This window comes from Felis catus, chromosome X, assembly GCF_018350175.1.
Source record: "Felis catus isolate Fca126 chromosome X, F.catus_Fca126_mat1.0, whole genome shotgun sequence".
Taxonomy (NCBI): Eukaryota; Metazoa; Chordata; class Mammalia; order Carnivora; family Felidae; genus Felis; species Felis catus.
In genome coordinates, this window is record NC_058386.1 from 52,802,047 (window position 1) to 52,827,189 (window position 25,143).

The 25,143-nt window shown below is 37.5% G+C and overlaps 1 protein-coding gene across 1 annotated transcript in view; it reads left to right on the forward strand.

Moving 5' to 3' along the window:
- Window positions 1-25,143, forward strand: part of ZC3H12B (zinc finger CCCH-type containing 12B) — a 482,912-nt gene that overhangs the window by 453,805 nt on the left and 3,964 nt on the right. The window contains exons 3-5 of the mRNA XM_011291778.4: window positions 3,086-3,225; window positions 22,948-23,182; window positions 23,853-23,959. Coding sequence (XP_011290080.1) covers window positions 3,086-3,225; window positions 22,948-23,182; window positions 23,853-23,959 — 482 coding nt within the window. The remainder of the gene's footprint in view (window positions 1-3,085; window positions 3,226-22,947; window positions 23,183-23,852; window positions 23,960-25,143) is intronic.

Genomic DNA, 25,143 nt, shown 5'->3' on the forward strand with positions numbered 1-25,143 from the left:
AATTACCACATTCTTATCAATAAGGTTGCTTATGTTAATGAGTAGTTGTTTTATATGTTTGGGTGCTCCGGTATTCGGCGCGTAGACATTTATAATTGTTAGTTCTTCCTGATGGATAGACCCTGTAACTATTCTATAATGTCCTTCTTCATCTCTTGTTACAGCCTTTAATTTAAAGTCTAGTTTGTCTGATATAAGTATGGCTACTCCAGCTTTCTTTTGGTTTCCAGTCGCATGATAAATAGTTCTCCATCCCCTCACTCTCAATCTAAAGGTGTCCTCAGGTCTAAAATGAGTCTCTTGTAGACAGCAAATAGATGGGTCTTGTTTTTTTATCCATTCTGATACCCTATGTCTTTTGGTTGGCGCATTTAATCCATTTACATTCAGTGTTATTATAGAAAGATACGGGTTTAGAGTCATTGTGATGTCTGTAGTTTTCATGCTTGTAGTGATGTCTCTGGGACTTTGTCTCACAGGATCCCCCTTAGGATCTCTTGTAGGGCTGGTTTAGTGGTGACAAATTCCTTCAGTTTTTGTTTGTTTGGGAAGACCTTTATCTCTCCTTCTATTCTAAATGACAGACTTGCTGGATAAAGGATTCTCGGCTGCATATTTTTTCTGTCTAGCACACTGAAAATCTCGTGCCAATTCTTTCTGGCCTGCCAAGTTTCAAAAGAGAGATCAGTCACGAGTCTTATAGGTCTCCCTTTATATGTGAGGGCACGTTTACCCCTTGCTGCTTTCAGAATTTTCTCTTTATCCTTGTATTTTGCCAGTTTCACTATGATATGTCATGCAGAAGATCGATTCAAGTTACATCTGAAGGGAGTTCTCTGTGCCTCTTGGATTTCAATGCTTTTTTCCTTCCCCAGTTCAGGGAAGTTCTCAGCTATTATTTCTTCAAGTAGCCCTTCAGCACCTTTCCCTCTCTCTTCCTCCTCTGGGATACCAATTATGCGTATATATATTTCTTTTTAGTGTATCACTTAGTTCTCTAATTTTCCCCTCATACTCCTGGATTTTTTTATCTCTCTTTTTCTCAGCTTCCTCTTTTTCCATAACTTTATCTTCTAGTTCACCTATTCTCTCCTCTGCCTCTTCAATCCGAGCTGTCGTCATTTCCATTTTGTTTTGCATTTCATTTAAAGCATTTTTCAGCTCCTGGTGACTGTTCCTTAGTCCCTTGATCTCTGTAGCAAGAGATTCTCTGCTGTCCTGTATACTGTTTTCAAGCCCAGCGATTAATTTTATGACTATTATTCTAAATTCACTTTCTGTTTTATTATTTAAATCCTTTTTGATCAGTTCATTAGCTGTTGTTATTTCCTGGAGATTCTTCTGAGGGGAATTCTTCTCCTTGGTCATTTTGGATAGTCCCTGGCGTGGTGAGGACCTGCAGGGCACTTCCCCTGTGCTGTGGTGTATAACTGGAGTTGGTGGGCGGGGCCGCAGTCAGACCTGATGTCTGCCCCCAGCCCACCACTGGGGACACAGTCAGACTGGTGTGTGCCTTCTCTTCCTCTCTCCTAGGGGTGGGATTCACTGTGGGGTGGCGTGGCCTGTCTGGGCTACTTGCACACTGCCAGGCTTGTGATGCTGGGGATCTGGCGTATTAGCTGGGGTGGGTAGGCAAGGTGCACGGGGGCAGGAGGGGCAGGCTTAGCTCGCTTCTCCTTAGGTGATCCACAGGGCCCTGTGGCAGCAGGATGGAGTCAGATCCGCTGCCGGAGGTTTGGCTCTGCAGAAGCACAGAGTTGGGTGTTTGCGCGGAGGGAGCAAGTTCCCTGGCAGGAACTGGTTCTCTTTGGGATTTTGGCTGGGGGATGGGCGGGGGAGATGGCGCTGGCGAGCGCCTCTGTTCCCCACCAAACTGAGCTCTGTCCTCCGGGGGCTCAGCAGCTCTCCCTCCCTTTGTCCTCCAGCCTTCCAGCTTTCCGAGCAGAGCTGTTAACTTATGACCTCCCAGACGCTAAGTCGCGCTTGCTGTCGGAACACATTCCATCAGGCCCCTCCGCTTTTGCAAGCCAGACTCGGGGGCTGTGCTTGGCCGGCGAGCCGCCCCTCCGCCCTGGCTCCTCCCGCCAGTCCGTGGAGCGCGCACAGCCTCGCCCTCCTTCCTACCCTCTTCCGTGGGCCTCTCGTCTGCGCTTGGCTCCGGCGATTCCGTTCTGCTAATCCTCTGGCGTTTTTCTGGGTTATTTAGGCTGGTGTAGGTGGAATCTAAGTGATCAGCAGGACGCGCGGTGAGCCCAGCGTCCTCCTACGCCACCATCTTCCCTCATCCCCATATCTTCTGTTTTTAAATCATATTCTATTATAAAAGCAATACTTAATTTTTTTGAAAAAATTTTGGATTAAGAAATAAAGTACTTATAATCCTCTCACACAGAATGACTCTTTTTATTCATAGTTTGATGTGTCTACTTCCTAGCTTTTTTTCTAAACTTATATATAGACTTTCTTCTACAAAATTGGGATTACATTATTTATACTCTGTATCTTTTTTCTACCGTGTAGTATTATATTGTGAGAATTTCTCAAATCTTAACATTTTCAAGAATGTGGGTTTTATTAACATATTATATTTAACTAAGTGTACAACTATTTTTAGTCAGCATTTACGTGTGTATCATTTTTGCTGTCAATGTTATTTTTAAGGTAATATATGTGCCTAAACTCATCTCCAACTAATCTTACATATAACCTTTATCTAAACCTCTGGTTACACCTCTTCTTTCCTATTCTGTTGTGAATATCTTAATCTTCTAAAATAAAGTGGTAGTAGAAACAGAAAGAAGAGAGAGAAAATTGAAATAGTGGTAGAAAGTAGTCACAAATGTTGGTATAAATTGAGAGTTGTTATTAAACATTTGGGGTCTTGAAGAAAGGTGTAATAATAATGGAAATATTTTTAATAATTGAATAAAAAAGAACTTGATTTAATGTTTTTAAAAATACATCTTTAGCACCAGCAAGAAATAAAATTTCTGTTGTTAATGTCTTGTTACTAAGAATAAGCCTGTTTGGAGTATTTCCTTGCTACCTATTGTCGATCCTTTATCTTTTCATTATCTTCCTAAAGCCATGGGAATAAAGAAGAATTCTCCTGCAGAGGAATACAACTTGCTGTGGACTGGTTTCTAGACAAAGGCCATAAAGATATTACTGTATTTGTGCCTGCATGGAGAAAGGAGCAATCCCGTCCTGATGCACCAATTACAGGTACTATTTCAAATAAGACATTTCTGCCCATCCAGAGGCAAAGATAGCAAGATATTTGGGGAAAAGATGATCCCAACTTAGATAATTATTTTATAAGTTTATTAAGTATATTTAAAATATATTAAGTGTATTTTTATTTGAAATGTATATTTATTTTAATTTATATATTTAACTTCAAGTTAGTTAACAGAGTGTGGTAATGGTTTCAGGAGTAGAACCCAGTGATTCATGACTTATAAATAACACCCAGTGCTCTTGTCAAAAAGTGCTCTCCTAAATGCTCATCACCCATTTAGCCAATCCTCCCAACCTCCATCCCTCCAGCAATCCTCAATTTGTTCTCTGTATTTAAGAGTGATATCTTTTATTGTTTGCCTCCCTGTTTTTACCTCATTTTTCCTTCCTTCCCCTATGTTCATTTGTTTTGTTTCTTAAAATCCACATAATGGTGAAATCATATGATATTTATCTTTCTCTTACGGACTTATATTTGGCTTAGCATAATAAACTCTAGTTCCATCCATGTTGTTGCAAATGGCAGGATTTCATTATTTTTAGTCACCAAATGATAAGCCTTTGTATAATATATATACCACACTCTCTTTATCCATTCATCAGTCGATGGACATTTGAGCTCTTTCCATAATTTGGCTATTGGTGATAGTGCTGCCATAAACATTGGGGTGCATGTGCCACTTCGAATCAGGAGTTTTGATCATTTGGATGAATACCTACTATTGCAATTGATGGGTCGTAGGAGAGTTTTATTTTTATTTTTTTGAGCTACTTCCATATTATTTTCCAGAGTGACTGCACACGTTTGCATCCCCACCAACAGTGCAAAAGGGTTCCCTTTTCTCTGCATCCTCACCAACATCTATTGTTTCCTATGTTGTTAATTTTAACCATTCTGACAGGTGTGAGGTGGTATCCCATTGTGGTTTTGATTTATATTTCCATTATGGTGAGTGATATGGAGCATCTTTTTATGTGTCTGGTAGCCATCTGGATGTCTTCTTTGGAAATGTGTCTGTTCATTTCTTCTGCTCACTTTGTCACTGGATTATTTGTTTTTTGGGTGTTGAGTTTGATAAGTTCTTTATAAACTTTGGATACTAGTCCTTTATCAGAAAGGTCATTTGCAATTATCTTCTCCCATTCCAACAGTTGTCTTTAAGTTTTGTTGATTGTTTCCTTCACTGCAGATTTTTATCTTGATGAGGTCCCACTTGTTCATTTTTGCTTTTGTTTCCCTTGCCTTTAGTACATGTCTAGTAAGAAGTTGCTGTGGCTGAGGTCAAAGAGGTTGCTGGTTGTTTTCTTCTTTAGGATTTTGATGGTTTCCTGTCTCACATTTAGGTCTTTTATCTATTTTGAGTTTCTTTCTGTGCATGGTGTATAAAAGTGGTCCAGGTTCATTCTTATGCATGTTGCTGTCCAGTATTTCCAACACCATTTGCTGAAGAGACTGTCTTTTTATCCATTGGACATTCTTTCCTGCTTTGTCAAAGATTAGTTGGCCATACATTAATGGGTTCATTTCTGGGTTCTCTACTCTGTTCCATTGATCTGTCTCATTTTGTGTCAGTACCGTACTGTCCTGGTGATTACAGCTTTATGATACAGCTTGAAGACTGGAATTGTGATACCTCTAGCTTTGGTTTTCTTTTTCAAAATTACTTTGGCTATTTGGGGTATTTTCTGGTTCCATATAAATTTTAGAATTACTTGTTCTAGCTCTGTGAAGAATGCTCGTTTTATTTTGATAGTGATTGCATTGGATGTGTGGATTAGTTTGGGTAGTTTAAACATTTTAACAATATTTGTTCTTCCAATTCATGAGTATACAATGCTTTTTTTATTTATTTGTGTCTCTAATTTCTTTTATAAGATTTCTATAGTTTTCAGTGTACAGATATTTTACCTCTTTGGTTAAGTTTATTCCTAGGTATCTTATGGTTTTTGGTGCAGTTATAAATGAGATCACTGAAGAGTGAAATTTTGACTTCTTCCTTGCTGATTTGTATGCGTTTATTTCTTTTTGTAGTCTGATGGCTAAGGCTAAGACTGCCAGTACTATGTTGAACAGCGCTGAGAGTGGACATCTCTGTTGTGTTCCTGCCCTTAAAGGGAGAGCTCTCAGCTTTTCCCCATTGAGGATGGTATTAGCTGCAGGTCTTTTGTATATGGCCTTTATGATGTTGAGGTATGTTCCTTCTCTACCGACTTTCTTGAGGGCTTTTTATCAGGAAAGGATGCCGCATTTTGTCAAATGCTTTTTCTGCATCTGTTGAAGGATTATATGGTTCTTATCCTTTATTTTACTAATGTGGTGTATCATGTTGATTGATTTGTGAATATTGAACCAATCCTGCAGCCCAGGAATAAACCCCATTTGATCATGGTGAATATTTTTTTAATGTACTGTTGAATTCAATTTGCAGGTATCTTGTTAAGATATTTGCATCCAGTTTTATTGGGGATATTGGCCTGTAATTCTCCTTATTAGTGCAGTTTTTGTCTAGTTTTGGAATCAACATAATGCTGACTTCATAGAACGACTTTGGAAGATTTCTTTCCACTTTTTTTTTTGGAATTGTTTGAGAATAATAGGTATTAACTCTGCTTTAAATGTCTGGTAGAATTCCCCTGGGAAGCCATCTGGCCCAGGACTCTAGTTTGATGGGAGATTTTGATAACTAATTCAATTTCTTGGTGGTTATTTGCTTGTTCAAATTTTCTATTTCTTTCTCTTTCAGTTTTGGTAGTGTGTGAGTTTCTAGGAATTGTCCATTTCTTCCAGATTGCCCAATATGTTGTCATATAATTTTTCATAGTATTTGCTTATAATTGTTTGCATTTCTGCAGTGTTAGTGGTGATGTATCTTCTTCATTCATAATTTTATCTATTTTGGTCCTTTCTCTTTTCTTTTTGGAATTATGGCTAGTGATTTATCAATCTTGCTTATTCTTTCAAAGAAACAGCCCTAATTTTCGTTTGTATGTTCTGTTTGTTGTTTGTTGTTGTTGCGTTGTTTCAATATCATTGATTTCTGCTCTAATCTTTATTATTTCCCTCCTTCTGCCTGTTTTAAGCTTTATTTGCTGCTCCTTTCAAGCTCTTTTAGGTGTAAGGTTAGATTTTTTTTTTGAGAAAGGTTACCTTTCTTGCTTCTCAAGAGAGTCCTGAATTGCTATATACTTTTCTCTTCAGCCTGGTTATGCTACATCCCAAAGGTTTTGGATTGTCATGTTTTCATTTTCATTTGCTTACATATATTTTTAAATTTCTTATTTAATTTCCTGGTTAATCCATTCATTCTTTAGTACAATGTTCTTTGACTTCCATGTATTCAAGGGCTTTCCAAATATTTGTGTGTGTGTGTGTGTGTGTGTGGTTGATTTCAAGTTTCAAAGCATTGTGATTAGAAATTATGCATGTTTAGGGGTGCCTGGGTGGCTCAGTCAGTTAAGTGTCCAACTTTGGCTCCAGTCATAACCTCACAGTTTGTGAGTTCAAGCCCCGTGTCAGGCTCTGTGCTGTCAGCTCAGAGCCTGGAGCCTGCTTCAGATTCTGTGTCTCCTTCTCTCTCTGTCCCTCCCCCACTTGTGCTCTGTGTCTCTCAAAAATACATAAATGTAAACAGTTTTTTAAAAAAAAATATGCATATTTAGGACAGCAACATTCAGAAGAATGAAACTAGACCACTTTCTTACACCATACACAAAAATAAACTCAAAATGGATGAAGGACCTGAATGTGAGACAGGAAACCATCAAAACCCTAGAAGAGAAAGCAGGAAAAGACCTCTCTGACCTCATCTGCAGCAATTTCTTACTCGACACATCCCCAAAGGCAAGGGAATTAAAAGCAAAAATGAACTATTGGGACGCCATCAAGATAAAAAGCTTCTGCACCGCAAAGGAAACAATCAACAAAACTAAAAGGCAACCAATGGAATGGGAAAAGATATTTGCAAATGACATGTCGGATAAAGGGCTAGTATCCAAAACCTATAAAGAACTCACCAAACTCCACACCTGAAAAACAAACAATCCAGTGAAGAAATAGGCAGAAGACATGAATAGACACTTTTCCAAAGAAGCTATCCAGGTGGCCAACAGACACATGAAAAGATGCTCAACGTCACTCCTCATCAAGGAAATACAAATCAAAACTACAATGAGATATCACCTCACTCCTGTCAGAGTAGCTAAAATGAACAAATCAGCAGACTACAGATGCTGGCAAGGATATGGAGAAATGGGAACCCGTTGCACTGCTGGTGGGAATGCAAACTGGTGCAGCTGCTCTGGAAAACAGTGTGGAGGTTCCTCAAAAAAATTAAAAATAGAACTACCCTATGACCCAGCAATAGCACTGCTAAGAATCTACCCATCAGGAGTGCTGATGCATAGGGGCACATGTACCCCAATGTTTATAGCAGCACTTTGAACAATAGCCAGTTTATGGAAAGAGCCTAAATGTCCATCAATTGACGAATGAATAAAGAAGATGTGGTTTACATATATACAATGGAATACTACTTGGCAACGAGAAAAGATGAAATCTGGCCATTTGCAGCAACGTGGATGGAGCTAGGGTGTATTATGCTAAATGAAACAAGCCAGGCAGAGAAAGACAGATACCATATATTTTCACTCATATGTTAAGACTATGGGGGGGAGGAAGGGTAAAAAAAAGTTACAGAGTGGGAGGGAGGCAAACCATAAGAGACTCTTTAGGACTGAGAACAAACTAAGGGTAGATGGGGGTTGGGGGAGAGAGGAAAGTGGGTGATGGGCAGAGAGGAGGGCACTGGTTGGGATGAGCACTGGGTGTTGTATGGAAACCAATTTTACAATAAATTATATTAAAAAAAAGAAAAAAGAAATTATGCATGTTTTGTTCTTGAACTTTTTGTACCTGTTGAAGGCTGATTTGTGACCCAGTATGTAATCTATTCTGGAGAATGTTCCATGTGCACTCAAGAAGAATGTGTATTAAGCTGCTTTAGGATGAATCATTCTGAATATACGTGTTAAGTCCATCTGGTCCAGGTCATCATTCAAAGCCATCATTTCCTTATTTTCCTTTTTTTTAATTTTCTGCTTAGATGATCTGTCCATTGTTCTAAGTGGGGTATTAAAGTCCCCTATCTTTATGGTATTATTATCAATGAGTTTTGTTATGTTTGTTATTATTTGATATATATTTTTGGGTCCTTCCATGTTGAGGGGCATAAATATTTACAATTTTTAGCTCTTCTTAAGGGATTAACCCCTTAATTATGCTATAATGCCCTCTTCATCTCTTGTTACAGTCTTTGTTTTAAAATCTAATTTGTCTTATATAAGTATGGCTACTATGGCTTTCTTTTGAACTCCATTAGCAAGATAGATGGTTTTCCATGCCCTCATATTCAATATGCAGTTGTGTTTAGGTCTACAATGAGTCTCTTGTAGTCAGCAAATAGATGGATCTTGTGTGTGTGTGTGTGTGTGTGTGTGTGTGTGTGTGTGTGTTTTAATCCATTCTAATACTCTATGTCTTTTGATTGGAGTATTTAGTTCATTTACATTCAGAGTGATTATTGAAACATACAAATTTAGTGCCATTATATTTTGTGTAAAGCTGGTGTTTCTGGTGATGTTCTCTGGTCCTTTGTAGTCTTTGTTGCTTTGTTCTTCTTTTTCTCCACTCAGAGTCCCCCTTAAAATTTCTTGCAGGGCTGGTTTAGTGGTCACAAATTCCTTTAAACTCCTTTAGTTTTTGTTTGGGAAAATCTTTATCTTTCCTTGTACTCTGAATGACAGCCTTGCTGGATAAAAAATTCTTGGCTGCATATTTTTACCATTCAGACCATTGAATATTTTCTTCCTCTATCATCTGACCTGCCAATTTTCAGTGGACATATCTGCTGCTAACCTTATGTGTTTACCCTTGTAAGCTAATGACCTTTAGTCCCTAGCTGCTTTCAGAATTTTCTCTTTATCTTTGTTTTTTGCACATGTCACTATGTTATCTCATGTTGTTCACCTGTTTTTGTTGATTTTGAGGGGTGTTCTCTGTGCCTCTTGGACTTGGATGCCTGTTTACTTCCCCACTTAGGTTAAGTTTTCAGCTATAATTTGTTCAAATAAATCTTCTTCCCCTTTTCCCCATTCTTCTTCTTCTGGGACTCCCTATGATACATATATTGTTTCATGTTATGGAATCACTATGTTCTCTAAGTCTCTCCTTGTGATCTAATACTTTCAACTGTCTCTTCTTTTCAGCTTCATTTTTCCCATAATTTTATCTTCTATATTACCTATTCACTCCTCTGCTTCTTCAATCCTTGTTGTGACTGTATGCAGTTGGTTTTGCATCTTAGTTATATCATGTTGTATTTCAACCTGACTGGTTTTTAGGTCTTTGATCTCTGCAGCAAGGGTTTGTGTGGTGTCTTCTCTGTTTTTGTTTTTGTTTCTTTTTTTCAAGCCCAGCTAGTAGTCTTATGACTGTTGTTCTAAACTCTTGTTCAGATATTTTGCTTATATCAGTTTTGAGCAAGTCCTTGGCTGTAATTTCTTCTTGACGTTTCTTTTTGGGGAAAATTCCTGTCTTGCAATTTTTGCTAAGTTTCTGCCTTTGCATGTTTTAAAGGCTTGTTATGCTTACTGCACCTGTGAGTACTACTATATTAAAAAAGGCCACATACTGTCCAGGGCCTGGCATCTCAGGTAGTGTTTCTGGTGTGTGCTGTGTGCATTCTGCTATTGTGTTTTGGCTGCTCTTCCCACTGGTCAGCCCTATACAGACTCCTCCTTGGTTGCATTGGGTTGTGTTTGGACCTTTAACTAGGTGTGCTTTGATTTGTTTATTAAAATAAGCCTGGGATAAAAGGAAACAAGAGAAAACAAAACATGACCCCCAGAAAAGATAAAAAGAAAGGAAACAAAAAAAACCCCATAGTATCCAAATCTATAGGGCTGATTCCAGCAAAAAGAATGAAAAATTAGAAAAAAATAAAAGAGAAACAAAGACAAGAATAAAAAAGCCTGATCCGAAACCAGAGAAAATGAAAACAAACAAACAAACAAACAAAAAAACCTAGGAGCCTGATTCCAAAAGAAAAAAGGGGAAAGAAGAAACCAAAACAAAACAAAACAACAACAATAACAATAACAACAAAACTAAGCCTGGTCTTATTCCCACCAGAACTTCAGTTTTTTTTTTTTTTTAAATATTCGATTTTGAGTATATTTGGTGCATGTGCAGTGCTGTTTGTGCTGGTCTTCTGGAGAAGAGGTCTGCTTCATTGGCTCAGAGTCAGTCTTTCCCCATAAATAGGCAGTTGCCAGGCATAAGGGGGGTGGGGTTTTGTGTAAATGGGTCTTGCCTCCAACTGGGCCTGCTTTGTTGCTCTCTGAAATCCCACTGTGTTGGTGTTGGGGAGAAAATTATGCTACCCTAATCTTTTGTCATGGGACAGGGGACCTCACCCACCCCCCTCTTCAGGAAGTCCTCACAGAATAGCGAAGGCAGTCAGCTGGCCCTGCACCACAACTCTGCTGCATTTTTTCTTTGGCACACATCACTGGGATTCAAAACCTGAAGTCTTAAGGGACCAGGCACCATGTGGATCTGCCACCCTCCTCCAGAGTACAGCCTCTCCACGCTGTGTCTGAAGTCCTTTGTCCATGAAAAACAGTCTCATGCTTGCACAGTGTGCACAGTCTATGGTGCAGAACCGACAAAAGCAGCAAAGGTTATATTCCCTCTGGGTGTCCTTCTTTCTCTTGCTAATAAAAGGCCTTTTGCTGATGCTTACAGGGTCTTTTGTCTTTGGGGAGGCAATATACCCTCTTTCAAAAGTACTCAAGGAAGGGGAGTGTTCTCTCACAATGAGCCCTGGAGATACCAACACCATGCTACGCCCACTAGGCCCAGCTCCCTCCTCTCCAGGAGTATGCACCACAGCTCAGCTCTGGAGAAATTTGTGCTCTTCCAAAACCTCAGAGTTTGAGCTCCAAATGCTGTTTTCAAAAAACAAAAACAAAAACAAAACAAACAAACAAACAAAACCAATCTGGGACACTCAGTACTTCTCACTCCGCAGTGAATGGTCTAGAGAGGGTTTCCTCTTGTGCAAACTCAATGCCACACTTTCTCAACCCCTCTCTCTTTCTCTCCTTTTTGTCTCTACAAGGAAAAAGTTCCCTCCCCTCTGCAGCACCATTATTCTATCCCCCAAATCAGTTCCACACACCTTGCATCTGCTATGCTATCCCCCTCCAACTGTGGAGCTCCATCTGCCATTCTGCAGAATTGATTTTCTGGGTGTTCCAATTGATCTGACCTCAATACAGCTGTTATTGAGCGATGGGGAAAGCCTCATATTAAGTATATTTTTAAACATATTTTTTCCTGATCCAAATAAAACTGTTATTGCTTTGTTGCGTATGGCAGTTAAATTGAGACAACTTGAATTCAGTAAGGAATAAAGCATACAGTATTAAAAAAAAAGTGCTTTTCTACTTGACCATAGACTTCAGACTAAAGAAAGGTGAACATGGTTATGTGTGAGTGACTGAATTTTCCAAAGAACTGAAGAAACCATAGTAGGGTATGAATCACATGCTGTACCAAAGAAGTGATTGTGAGATTTGCAAATTACAGGGTAAAATATATAGAGAGAACAGTCAGAGCCAAATTAGCCATGAGGCACAGAAGGCCCAGTGTCGAGGACCCATGATACTTTTAGTGTTTTAATTTGAAGCACAGGTAAGATGGCAGAGTAGAAAGACCCTGAGCTCATGCCATCCCTCATTTGCAACTAGATATCACTCATAACTATGTCAATAAACGAGAGAGTGATACAAAGACTGGCAGAACAATGTCCACAGCTAAATTTACAGGAGACACATTAGAGAGGTTAGGAAGGGCAGAAATGGTACCTTAGTTGGGAGCAGCCTGCAGGAAGGAGGGAACTGTGCTTGCAGAGAGGGGAAAGCACCAGGGAACCCACAGGGAAGATAAATTACAATAACATCTAGCCTTAAATATCAGAGGGGCTGAATTCTGTAAGTTTGTATAACCAGCAGCACATGGAGCCTAATGTTTAAAGTCAGCTGACTCAGCAATAGGCTAACTGAGAGGGAAAGTGGTACCCTAGTCCCCACCCTAAAAGAGAAAACAGCCCATGAACAGGAAACATAGAAACAAGAGCTTACAAAACAAGAGGAAGATATGTTTATACTGATTTTGGAGCATGTTGGGGAACTTCTCTGGTAACAAGAGAGATGGGAGTCACCATTTTCCTCCCCGAACCCCCAGAATAAACACAGTACTACTTGTGGGACATGGGGCTACACAGGCACCTGCATCTTTGACCCAGAGTTCAGGGTAAATTTTGTTAAAGCTGTATGTGTACCCTGCCCAACTACCAGGTGGACAGTTGCCACCACGCACCCTACCAAGCCACAGTGAAGCACCCAGCCATGCACCACCAGCTATTGTCCCATGCCACATCCAGACACTTGGGACACAGCTAGTGATGTGTATCATATGCAGACACTGGGGGCATACCTGCTGAAGTCTCCCACAATCAGTTGACTTGCTGCACCTAGCCATGTGACGCCAGCCACCATCACACACTGTGCCCAGCTGTGCCTGCAGTTGTCATGTGGTACAGTCGGTATCACACCCCAGACAATCCCACATGCAGCCTTCAGGTGCTGCGGTGCTCCGGAGTATCCAGCAAAAAACTAGAGTCCCACTGCAAAATTTGCTAACACTGCTCCACATTCTCAATTTCCCTAGTAGGGATGCCATCTCAGAAATGGCCTGCCTGGATCCCATTAATATTACAGAGAGCAAACGCAGCCCACAACTGAGAGAACCAGTGCAGACAACTGCACTGAAAAGAAAAGTTGACCCAGACACAAGAGTAAGGCATACACAACACATACAGGTTACTCTCCTAAAGTGCCAAGCTCTGGTGAACAGGGGACACTGCACTGCAGGGCACTCCAGGATCTCCTCTTCAAAAAGTCACTACTTTCTTTTTTTTTTTTTAAACGTTTATTTATTTTTGAGACAGAGAGAGAGCATGAACGGAGAGGGTCAGAGAGAGAGAGGAAGACACAGAATCTGAAACAGGCTCCAGGCTCTGAGCTGTCAGCACAGAGCCCGACACGGGGCTTGAACTCACGAACCACGAGATCATGACCTGAGCCGAAGTCGGAAGCTTAACCGACTGAGCCACCCAGGCGTCCCCAAAAGTCACTACTTTCAAGAGCACAAGACATTGATGACTTTCTTAACACACAAAAACAGACACAGAGAGACAGACAAAATGAGGAGACAGAGAAATTTATCCCAAATGAAACAGCAGGACATGGCGACCGCCAGAAATCTAAAAGGAACAGACATATGTAACATACCTGATGGAGAATTTAAAATAATGCTCATAAGGATACTTACTGGATTTGAGAAAAGAGTGGAAAACATGAGTGAGATCCTTAACACAGAGATAAGGAATAACATAGCAGTGATAAAGGGCTCAATAAACAAAATGAGAAATCAGCCTGATGGAAAGAATGGCAAGATGAAAGAAGCAGAGGAACAAATTAGTGACCTACAAGAAAAAGTAATGGAAACTAATTAAGTTGAACAAAAGAGAAAAAACAATTACACAAAATGAGAATAGACTTAGGGAACTCAGTGATTCCACCAGATGTAATAATATTTGTATTATAGGAGTCCCAGAAGAAGAAGAAGGAGAGAGAAAAGGGGGCAGAAAATTTATTTCAAGAAAAAATAGCTGAAAACTTGCCTAAACTGGTGAAGAAAGCAGATATCTAGATCCAAGATGCACAGAGAACTCCCATCAAAATCAACAAAAGCAGACACACACTAAGACATATTGTTTGCAAAATATAATGATAAACAAAAAAAAATCCTAAAATTGTCAAGACAAATGAAGTCAGTATATTACAAGGAAAAGCCATAAGGCCAGCAGGAGATTTTTTAACAGAAACTTGGCAAGACAGAAGGGGGTAGCATGATATATTCAAAGTGCTGATGGGAAAAAAATCTGCAGCCAAAAATACTCTATCAAGCAAGGCAATCATTCAAAATAGAAGGAGAGATCAAGAGTTTCCCAGATAAACCAAAACTAAGGAGTTTGTGACCATTAAACCAGTCCTTCAAGAAATATTAAAGGGTACTTTGAATGGGAAGGACACACACAAAATGACAGTATAAAGATAAAAAAATGAAGAAGCAGTAAAAATAAACATTTCTTTAAAAAATAGGTCAAGGAACTCACAAAATAAAATGATATATAAAATATAATGATACATACCTAAAACATGGGAAGGAGAGGAGAAAGAATGAATTCAAACATAAATGCCCACCAACTTAATATAGACAGCTTTATGAAGACGAGGGCATATACAAACCCAATGGTAACGATATATCAAAAAACACTAATAAATATGCAAAGAATTAAGAGAAAGAATCCAAATATATCACTAAAGAAAATCAGCAAAACATGAAAAAGAAAAAGGATCACAGAAAATAGTCAGGAAAAAAACAAAACAAGTAACAAAATGGCAATAAATACATATCTATCAATAATTACTTTAAATGTAAATGGACTAAATGCTCCAATCAAAAAAAATATATATAGGGTGGCAGAATGGATAAAGAAAACAAGACCCATCTATATGCTGCCTACAAGAGATTCATTTTAGACTTAAAAAGCACCTGCAGAGGGGCGCCTGGGTGGCTCAGTTGGTTAAGCATCCGACTTTGGCTCAGGTCGTGATCGCGCGGTCCGTGAGTTTGAGCCCCGCATCGGGCTCTGTGCTGACAGCTCAGAACCTGGAGCCTGCTTCTGATTCTGTGTCTCCCTCTCTCTCTGACCCTCCCCCCATTCATGCTCTGTCTCTCTCTGTCTCAAAAAGAAATAAACGTTAAAAAAAAATTTAAAAAAGCACCTGCAGATTGAAAATGAGGGGAAGGAGAAACATGTATCATGCAAATGGATGTCAAAAAAAAAAAAAAGCCAGGGTAGCAAGACTAATGTAAGTCAAAATAGAGTTTAAAATAAAAAACTGTGAGAGCTCCTGGGTGGCTCAGTCAGTTAAGCATCTGACTTCGGCTCAGGTCATAATCTCATGGTTTGTGGGTTTAAGCCCCACATCGGGATTTGTGCTGATAGGTCAGAACCTGGAGCCTGCTTTAGTTTCTGTGTGTGTCTCTCTCTCTCTGTCCCTCGCCTGCTCACTCTCTCTCTCTTTCAAAAATAAACAAACATTTACAAACAAGTTAAAATAAAAACTGTAACAAGAGGCAAAGAAGGGCAGTATATAATAATAAAGTGGACAATCCCACAAGAAGATATAACAATTGATTGAAATATATATATGTATGTATACACACACACTCAACATAGGAGTCTCCAAGTACATAAAACAGTTAATAATGAACATAAATAAACTAATCTATAATAATGCAATAATAGTAGGGGACTTTAACACCCCATTTACATCAATGGATAGATCGTGTAAACAAAAAATCAACAAGGAAATGATGGCTTTGAATGAGACACTGGCAACTGGATTTGACAGATACATTCATAACATTCCATCTGAAAGCAGCAGAATACACATTCATTTCAAGTGCACACAGATCATTCTCCAGAATAGATCACATTTTCACCTACAAAACAAATCTCAACAAGTTCAAGAAGAGCAAAGTAATACCATGCATCTTTTCTGACCACAAAGCTATGAAACTAGAAATCAATCACACACAAAAATCTGAAAAGAGTACAAATACATGGAGGTTAAAAAACACGCTACTAAGTAATGAATGAAACCAGGAATTAAAAGAAGTAAAAAAAAAAATACATGGAACAAAAGACATGTAAAAAGATTCTCAACATCACTTATCATCAGGAAGTGCAAATCCAAACTACAATGGGACATCACCTCACACCTGTCAGAATGGCTAAAATCAACAACAGAAGAAAAAACAGGTGTTAGCAAGGATGTGGAGAAATCTTCTTACAGTGTTGGTGGGAATGCAAACTGGTGCAGCCACTCTGGAAAACTGAATGGAGGTTCCTCAAAAAGTTAAAAAATAGAATCATCCTAGGCATTGCACCACTAGGTATTTACCCAAAGAATACAAATATACTAATTCAAAAGGATACATGCATCCTGATGTTTATAGCAGCATTAACTAAAATAGCAAAATTATGGAAATAGTCCAAATGTCCATCAACTGATAAATGGATAAGGATGTGGTATATATATATATATATATATATATATATATATATGCAATGGAATATTACACAGCCATAAAAAACCATGAAATGTTGCTATTTGCAGTTACATGGATGGAGCTAGAGAGTACTATACTAAGTGAAATAGGTTCGTGAGAATAAGACAAATACCATATGATTTCACTCATATGTGGTGTTTAAGAAACAAAACACATGATCAATGGAAAAAAAAGAGAGGGGCAAGCCAAGAAACAGATTCTTAACTATAGAGAATAAACTTATGGCTACCAGAGTGGAAGTGGATGGAAAGATGTGTTAAATAGTTGCTTTATATTAGGAGTGCACTTGTGATGAGCACCAGGTGATGTATGCAAGTGCTGAAGCACTAAATTGTACACCTGAAACTAATATCATACTGTTTGTAAACAAACTGAAATTTAAATAAAAAGTAAAAATAAAATAAAATAAAATATGAATTGATAGGATAAAAAAATAAAAATTATAACCACCAAAAACCAGTGGGATGCAGTAAAAGAGTTCAAAGAGGCAAGTCATAGCAATATAGGCCTACCTCAAGATGCAAGAACAATATGAAACAACTTAACCTTGTGCCTAAAGAGGCTAGAAAAAGAACAATAAAGGAAGCATGAAACCAGCAGAAAGAGGGAAATAAATCATATTTCTGATCATAACAGAAATAAATAATACAGAAACTAAGAAAATAGATCAATGAAACCAGAAGCTGTACTTTTGAAAAAGATCAATAAAGTGGATAAACCTCTGCCCAGACTCATCAAAGAGAGAGAGAGAGAGAGAGATGACTGAAATAAATACAGTCACAAATTGGAGAGGAGAAATACCAACCAACACAACAGAAATACAAATGAGTATAAAAGAAGATTACAAAAAACCATATTCCAACAAATTGGACAACTTAGAAGAAATAGATAAATTCCTAGAAGCATATAAACTACCAAAGCTGAAACAGAAAAAAATAGAAAATTTGAACAGACTGATAACCAACAAAAAAAATTGAATGTGTAATCACAAAACTCCCAACAAACAAAAGTGTCTTCACAGGTGAATTCCTCCAACCATTTTAAGACTTAATTCTTATTCTTCTGAAACTATTACAAAAAATAGAAAAGTAACTAATACTTCCAAATGCGTTCTGTGATCAAAACCAGAAAAAGATACCACTAAAAATATAACTACAGGTCAATATATTTGATGAACATAGATGCAAAAAATCCTCAACAAAATGCTAGCAAACCAAATTCAACAATATATTAAAATAATTATTCACCATGATCAAGTGGCATTTGTTCCTGGATTCAAGCATTGTGCATTACTTCCTTATCAATCAGTGTAATACATCAATCAATAAAAGAAAGGATAAGAACCATATGATGTTTTCAGTAGACACAGAAAAAGCACTGGACAAAGTACAACATCCATTCATGATTTAAAAAAATACCCTCAACAAAGTAAGTTTAGAGTAAACATACCTCAACATAATAAAGGCCATCTATAATAAACCCATGGCTAGTATCTTTATCCATGGGGATGGATGGTCAGGAAACATGACATGGATGTCCACACTCATCAATTTTATTCAACATAGTATTGGCTGTTCTAGCTTCACTAATAAGACAACAAAAAGATATAAAAGGCATCCAAACTGGCAAGGAAGAAGTAAAACTTTCACTATTTGCAGGGGACATGATAACCTATATAGAAAACCTGAAATACTACACCAAAAAAGTGTAGAATTGACAAAAAAAATTTAAGTAAAATCGCAGGTTAGAAAATCAATGTATAGCAATCTGTTGCATTTCTATACACCAATAATGAAGCAGCACAAATAGAAATTAAGGAATCAATCCCATTTACAATTTTACCAAAAACCTAGGCAAATGACCTGTACTCTGAAAACTATAAAGCATTGATGAAAGAAACTGAAGGTGACACAAAGAAATGGAAATATATTCCATGCACATGGATTGGAGGAACAAATATTGTTAAAAAGCCTATATTACTCAAAGCAACCTATACATTTAATGTAATCCCTATCAAAATACCACCAACATTTTTCACAGAACTACAAGAAGCAATCATAAAATTCGTATGAAACCACAAAAAATCCTAAATAGCCAAAGCAATCTCAAAAAAAAAAAAAGAAAAGCAAAGCTGGAGGCATCACAATTCCAGACTTCAAGTTATATTACAAAGCTGTAGTAATCAAAACAGTATGGCCCTGGCACAAAAATAGACACATAGATCAATAGAACAGAATAGAAAACCTAGAAATGAACCCACAACTATATGGTCAAGTAATCTTTAACAAGCACGAATGAATATCCAATGGAAAACACACAGTCTCTTCAACAAATGGTGTTGGGAAAACTGGACAGCAACATGCAAAAGAATGAAACTGGACCATGTTCTTACACCAGACACAAAAGTAAATTGTAAATGGATGAAAGACCTAAATATGAGACAGGAAATGATCAAAATCCTAGAGGAGAACACAAGCAGTAATCTCTTTGACATCAACCATAGCAACTTCTTACTAAATATGTTTCCTGAAGCAAGGGAAACAAAAGCAAAAATAAACTATTGGGATTCATCAAATATAAAGCTTGTATACAGCAAAGGAAACAATCAACAAAACTAAAAGAATTGAGTGGGAGAAGATATTTGTAAATGACACATGTGATAATGAGTTACTATCCAAAATATATAAAGAATTTATAAAACTCAATACCCAAATAACGAATAATCCAGTTAACAAATGGACAGAAGACATGAATAGACATTTTTTTCCAAAGGATACATACAGATGGCTAACAGACACATGAGAAGATGTTCAGCATCTTTGATACAAATCAAAACTACAATGAGATATCACCTCACACCTGTCAGAATGGCTAAAATCAACAACACAAAAAGCAATATGTGTTGGCAAGGATGTTTAGAAAGGGGAAGTCTGTTGCACTGTTGGCAGAAATACAAACTGGTTCAGCCACTCTGGAAAACAGTATGGAGGTTTCTCAAAAAGTTAAAAATAGAACTTCTCTACTATTCAGCAATTGCACTACTAGGTATTTACCAGAAGAATGCAAAAATACTAATTTAAATGGATATGTGCACTCTGCTGTTTATAGCAACATTACCTAGAATATCCAAATCATGGAAAGAGCCCAAATGTCCATTGACTGATGAATGGATAAAGAAGTGGTATAGGGTGTTGGGTGACTCAGTGAATTAAGTGTCAGACTCTTCATCTAAGCTTAGGTCTTGATCTCAAGGTCATGAGTCCAAACCCTATGTTAGGCTTGAAAAATAAAAGAGAAATTGGATGCATCACAATTCTGGTTTTCAAGTTACATTTCAAAGCTGTAGTGTACAAAACAATATGGTACTGGCACAAAAATAGGCACATAGATCAATGGAACAGAATAGAAACCCCAGAAATAACCCCACAATTATGTGGTCAATTACTCTTTAGCAAAGTAGGAAAAAAATATTCAACTGGAAAAAGACAGTCTTTTCAACAAATGGTGTTGGGAATACTGCACAGCAAACTGCAAAAGAATGAAACTGCTCAAAATGGATTAAAGACCTAAATGAGAGACCTGACATCATAAAAATTCCAGCAGAGAACACAAGACAGTAAGATCTCTGGCATCAATAGTAACATTTTTTTCTAGATATGTTTCCTGAAGAAAGGGAAATAAAAGTGAAAATAAACTATTGGTACTTCATCAAGATAATAAGCTTCTGCACAGCAAAGGAAACAATAAACAAAAATAAAACAATAAACAAAACAACCTAAGGAATGGGAGAAAGTATTTGCAAATGATATATTTAATAAAGGACTAGCATCCAAAATATGTAGAGAACTTACACAAATCAACACCCCAAGCCCAAACAGTCCAATTAAAATTGGGCATAAGAAATGAACAGAAATTTCTCCTCCAAAGAAGACATACCGATGACCAACAGACACATTAAAGATGCTCAATATCACTGATCATAAGGGAAATGCAAACCAAAACTGAAATGAAATATCACCTCACACCTATCAGAATGGCTAAAATCAACAACACAAGAAATAAATATTGGCAAGGTGTGGGGAAAAAGGAACCCTCTTGCGCTGTTGGTGGGAATGCAAACTCATGCAGCCACTGTGGAAAACAGTATTATGGAAGTTCCTCAAACAGTAAAAAATGGAACTACACTATGATCCAGTAATTGTGCTACTGGGTATTTATTAAAAAAAATACAAAAAAAAAATAATGCAAAGGGACACATACACTCCTATGTTTATAGGAGCATTATTTATAGTAGCCAAGATATGGAAGCAGCCTTAGTGTCTATAGATTGATGAATGGATAAAGAAAATGTGGTGTATATATACAATGGAATATTATTCAGCCATAAGAAAGAATGAAATCTAGTACACTTGAAAGTAATATAACACTATATGTTAACTAACTGGAATTGAAATAAAAACTTAAACTTAAAAAATAAAAACTTAAATAAAAACTTAAAACTTAGGGGCATCTGGGAGGCTTTGTTGGTTAAGCTTCTGACTCTTAATTTCGGCTCAGGTCATTGTCTCATGGTTCCTGGGATTGATCAGACTCTGTGCTCACTGAGCAGAGCCTGCTTGGGATTTTCTCTCTGCTTGGGATTTCCCCCTCTCTCTGCCCCTCCTCTGCCTGTGTGGTCCCTCTCTCTTTCTCTCTCTATGTGTGTATATATATATATATATATATATGTATATATATATACATACACATATATACGTATATATGTATATATACACATATATATGTATATATATACGTATATGTATATATATACACATATACATATATACACATAAATGTATACATATACATATATACACATAAATGTATACATATACATATATACACATATATGTATACATATACATATATACACATATACGTATATGTATGTATATGTATATATACGTATACGTATATGTATGTATACGTATACATATATACGTATATATGTGTGTATATATATATATATACGTATATATGTGTGTGTATATGTATATATGATTATATATATATAATCTTGCCATTTGTAATGACATGGATGGAGCTAGACAGTATAATGCTAAGCGATTTAAGTCAATCAGAGAAAGACAAATACCATACAATTTCACTCATATGTGGAATTTAAGAAACAAAACAAATGAGCAAAGTTAAAAAAGAGAGATAGACAAACCAAAAAAATTTCCTATCTATAAAGAAAACACTGATGGTTACCAAAGGGGAATTGTGTGGTGTGGATGGGTAAATAGGTGATGCGGATTAAGGAGTGCACTTGTCATGATGTGCATTGGGTGATGCATGGAATTATTGAATCACTATATTGTACACCTGAAATTAATATAACATTGTGTGTTGACTACACTGGAAAAAAATTAACAAAAATATGTTTTAATTTTATTTTCTTTTAATATTGAAGGAAACATTTAATATAACAACAATTAATTTATAATAATGTATCTAGACAATTTGTTTTTATACCAAAGCAGTTGTAAAGTGTAATTTTTAATATTTCTTTATGAAATAAGGACATTTCAAAGTGAAAACAAAGTGAAAACTAAGGTCCACAAAAGTCAGGATGTGGTCCTAATGTTAGTTGGATTGCTATATTCACCTACACTGTGTGAAGCTAACTCTTTATAGAATTTGAGAACATATAGACCCTAGTCCTCTATGTATCAGCTTTTGCATGATGTGCCAAATAAGAATGTCAGAATGGCTGTTAGAACTGTGTTGTGGAACTGTCTGCCAGCTTCTGAACAGGGTCACGACCTCCGCCTGAGAGTGGACCCTGCCATTGCTCAAGCCCAGCCTGTATGCTTTCTTTCCTCATCAATTAAGATACCAAAAGGAAAGGGGGTCAGTACTCAACATGGTACAGCTTTGTTTCCACTTAGTTGTGGCTTTCCTTCAGGAAGAAGGGAAAAATGTAAGTCCCAAGGAGTGATGTTTTACCCTCCTCCTGGCAGACACATCCTCAGTATATTGCTCTGTTTTCTTCAACAGTCAAAAGCTGCTGCTTCAGCCAAAAGAAAAAACAAACATAAGGAATGCTAGGATATCAGTGTTATTTCTCACTCTTCATGGTTGTTTCTGAAACTTAGATGTCATTGAGTTCAGTTCCTTCACTTTATTAGAAACTGAAGTCCAAAGGAGAAGGTGACTTGCTTAATGTCACAATCCAAATTGGTGCCATAGCCAGGAATAAAGGCCACTTTCTCTCTAAGAGCAAATAACACTCATCTATCTAGTACCAACTTTTGTATTTGTAATATGAGGATAATGCTGCTAGTTTTCAAAGATGGTTTCTACTCTGTGGCATATAATCTATATTTTGACAGATCAAGAGATTCTACGTAAACTGGAGAAAGAAAAGATTCTTGTCTTCACACCATCCCGAAGGGTCCAGGGCAGGAGAGTTGTCTGTTATGATGACCGGTTCATAGTCAAATTGGCTTTTGATTCCGACGGCATCATTGTATCTAATGATAACTACCGAGACCTTCAAGTTGAAAAGCCAGAATGGAAGAAGTTTATAGAGGAGCGGTTGCTGATGTATTCTTTTGTGAATGATAAGTACGTTTCTTTTAGTAGGCACTGAACGCTTAAATCCCTGTTTCCACTAGGAATAGATTTTCATTTCAATAAACATTTACTGAACATTTACTGTGTACTGTGAATTATGCTAATTGCCATGGAGATAAGAGGCTGAATAGGAAACAAGACTCACTCTTAAGAGGCTCAAAGTGTAGTGGAGAAGCGAAAGAGAACCACACATATTGTGATAAGTAGTATGGTTAGAGTTTTTAAAATTGCTTTGTCTACATGAAATAATAGGAAAAAGCCTCAAACAGGACATAACGTTTGAGATGAAGTTTACATACAGAAGAAAGAGGATTGCTGGGCACTACAGGTAAAAAGAATTTCATGAATAAAGCTATAAAGATGTGAAAGTAGGTTGCATGTGGGGGGAATCAGCATTCATGCTCGTATGGTTGAAATGTATAGTCCACAGAAGAATGATACACTGGAAAAAATCATATTTTTGGTGTGTGTGTGTGTGTGTGTGTTCACATGGGAATGAAGGGAAGAACTGCTGGCTTAGCAGGAGATAGACCTGAGGCAGAAAGGACAATTAGAAGGCCATGACAACAGTATAGGCAAGGAGTAATGAAGATCTGAATTCCTAAAAAAGGGTAATGGGGATAGAAAGGAAGATATTTATCTCTTGCTTGTTTGCTTTTAGATTTATGCCTCCAGATGATCCTTTAGGACGCCATGGCCCAAATCTTGAAAATTTCTTGAGAAAGAGACCTGTTGTTCCAGAGTACAAGAAGCAACCATGCCCTTATGGTGAGTACCTATGTGCATAACTGAGTTCTATACTAAAAGAAACACAAGGACTATGTGAATACTTACATCTCAAAGGTTTCCCTTTCAAATGGAAAATTGCAAATTGTCTATGTTCTGTGAGTTAAAGTCTGTGTCTAAGTATTCTCAGGCATTTAAAAAAACATCCATAAAAACTGCATGAGAAACATGTAACTAGAATTGAAGGGAAAATTAGTTGCCGCTTGTTTAAATGATACATGTGTTCTGGCTGTCTCCATCCTGAGCAGTGTTGCTGGAGGCAGGGAAGTGCAGAAACTCACATGGCCTACGGAAGCAGAAAAGGCAATGCCAAATTGGATTTGGCCTCAAAAAAGGATGTGTCTCTCAAGTAGGTGACTGCACTCTCTGTCAACTAATAATACCCTTTTCTTCAGATCTGTATTTTCCAGTTTTCTTCCAAACTTCATTTTCATTTGGTTTTTAAAAATATAATTGTCTAGAGTGCTTTCATGATCTTATGCCAAGTCCTTCTGATACAAAGTTTGTGAGCCTAACAATGCAACATGGGCTGCTTGGTCTGAAGCTACTTTGGATGTTCACTCTTTTTGGATAATCATTTGTTTATGTGACATCTTGGGGTTTTTTTTCTCAATTAACATTTATTTAAATTATACAGTATTTTCTTGTTCATTAGCTTCATTTAATTTTTACAATGACCTTATAATACAGGCATAATTATGGACTTCTTTTACAGAAGAGTTAAAATGAGGCTCAGAAAGTAAAGTCACTTACCAAGGTCACATGTCTAGTAAACAACATAGCTGAAATTGAAACTCAGGCTGACTGGCTTCCAAGCCTGTGCTTTTTGCACTGCACTATGCTGCCTGCTGCTGCCCTACACTGCCTCAGCATGCAGGTTATGCCTAGGCAAAGTTGTGAATTACAAGAAAGTGAAGGCTGTTCAACTGCTCAGTTCTTAGCTTTTACGTTGCAGTTTCCTCTCCAGGATTCCACTTCTTCCTTCTTCCCTCACAGTGTGTGATGCCTCCTTGGTGTTGTGCTGCCTCTCATCTTTATGGACAGTTAACTTTCTTCTTAAACCCAAATAGTAAAACTCTAACCTGAGTATCCAGTTTATTACAGCAGTTTCTGACAGATTTGCACCAGTATGAGAGAGAGTCTTACCCCAAGACATTATTTTTCAG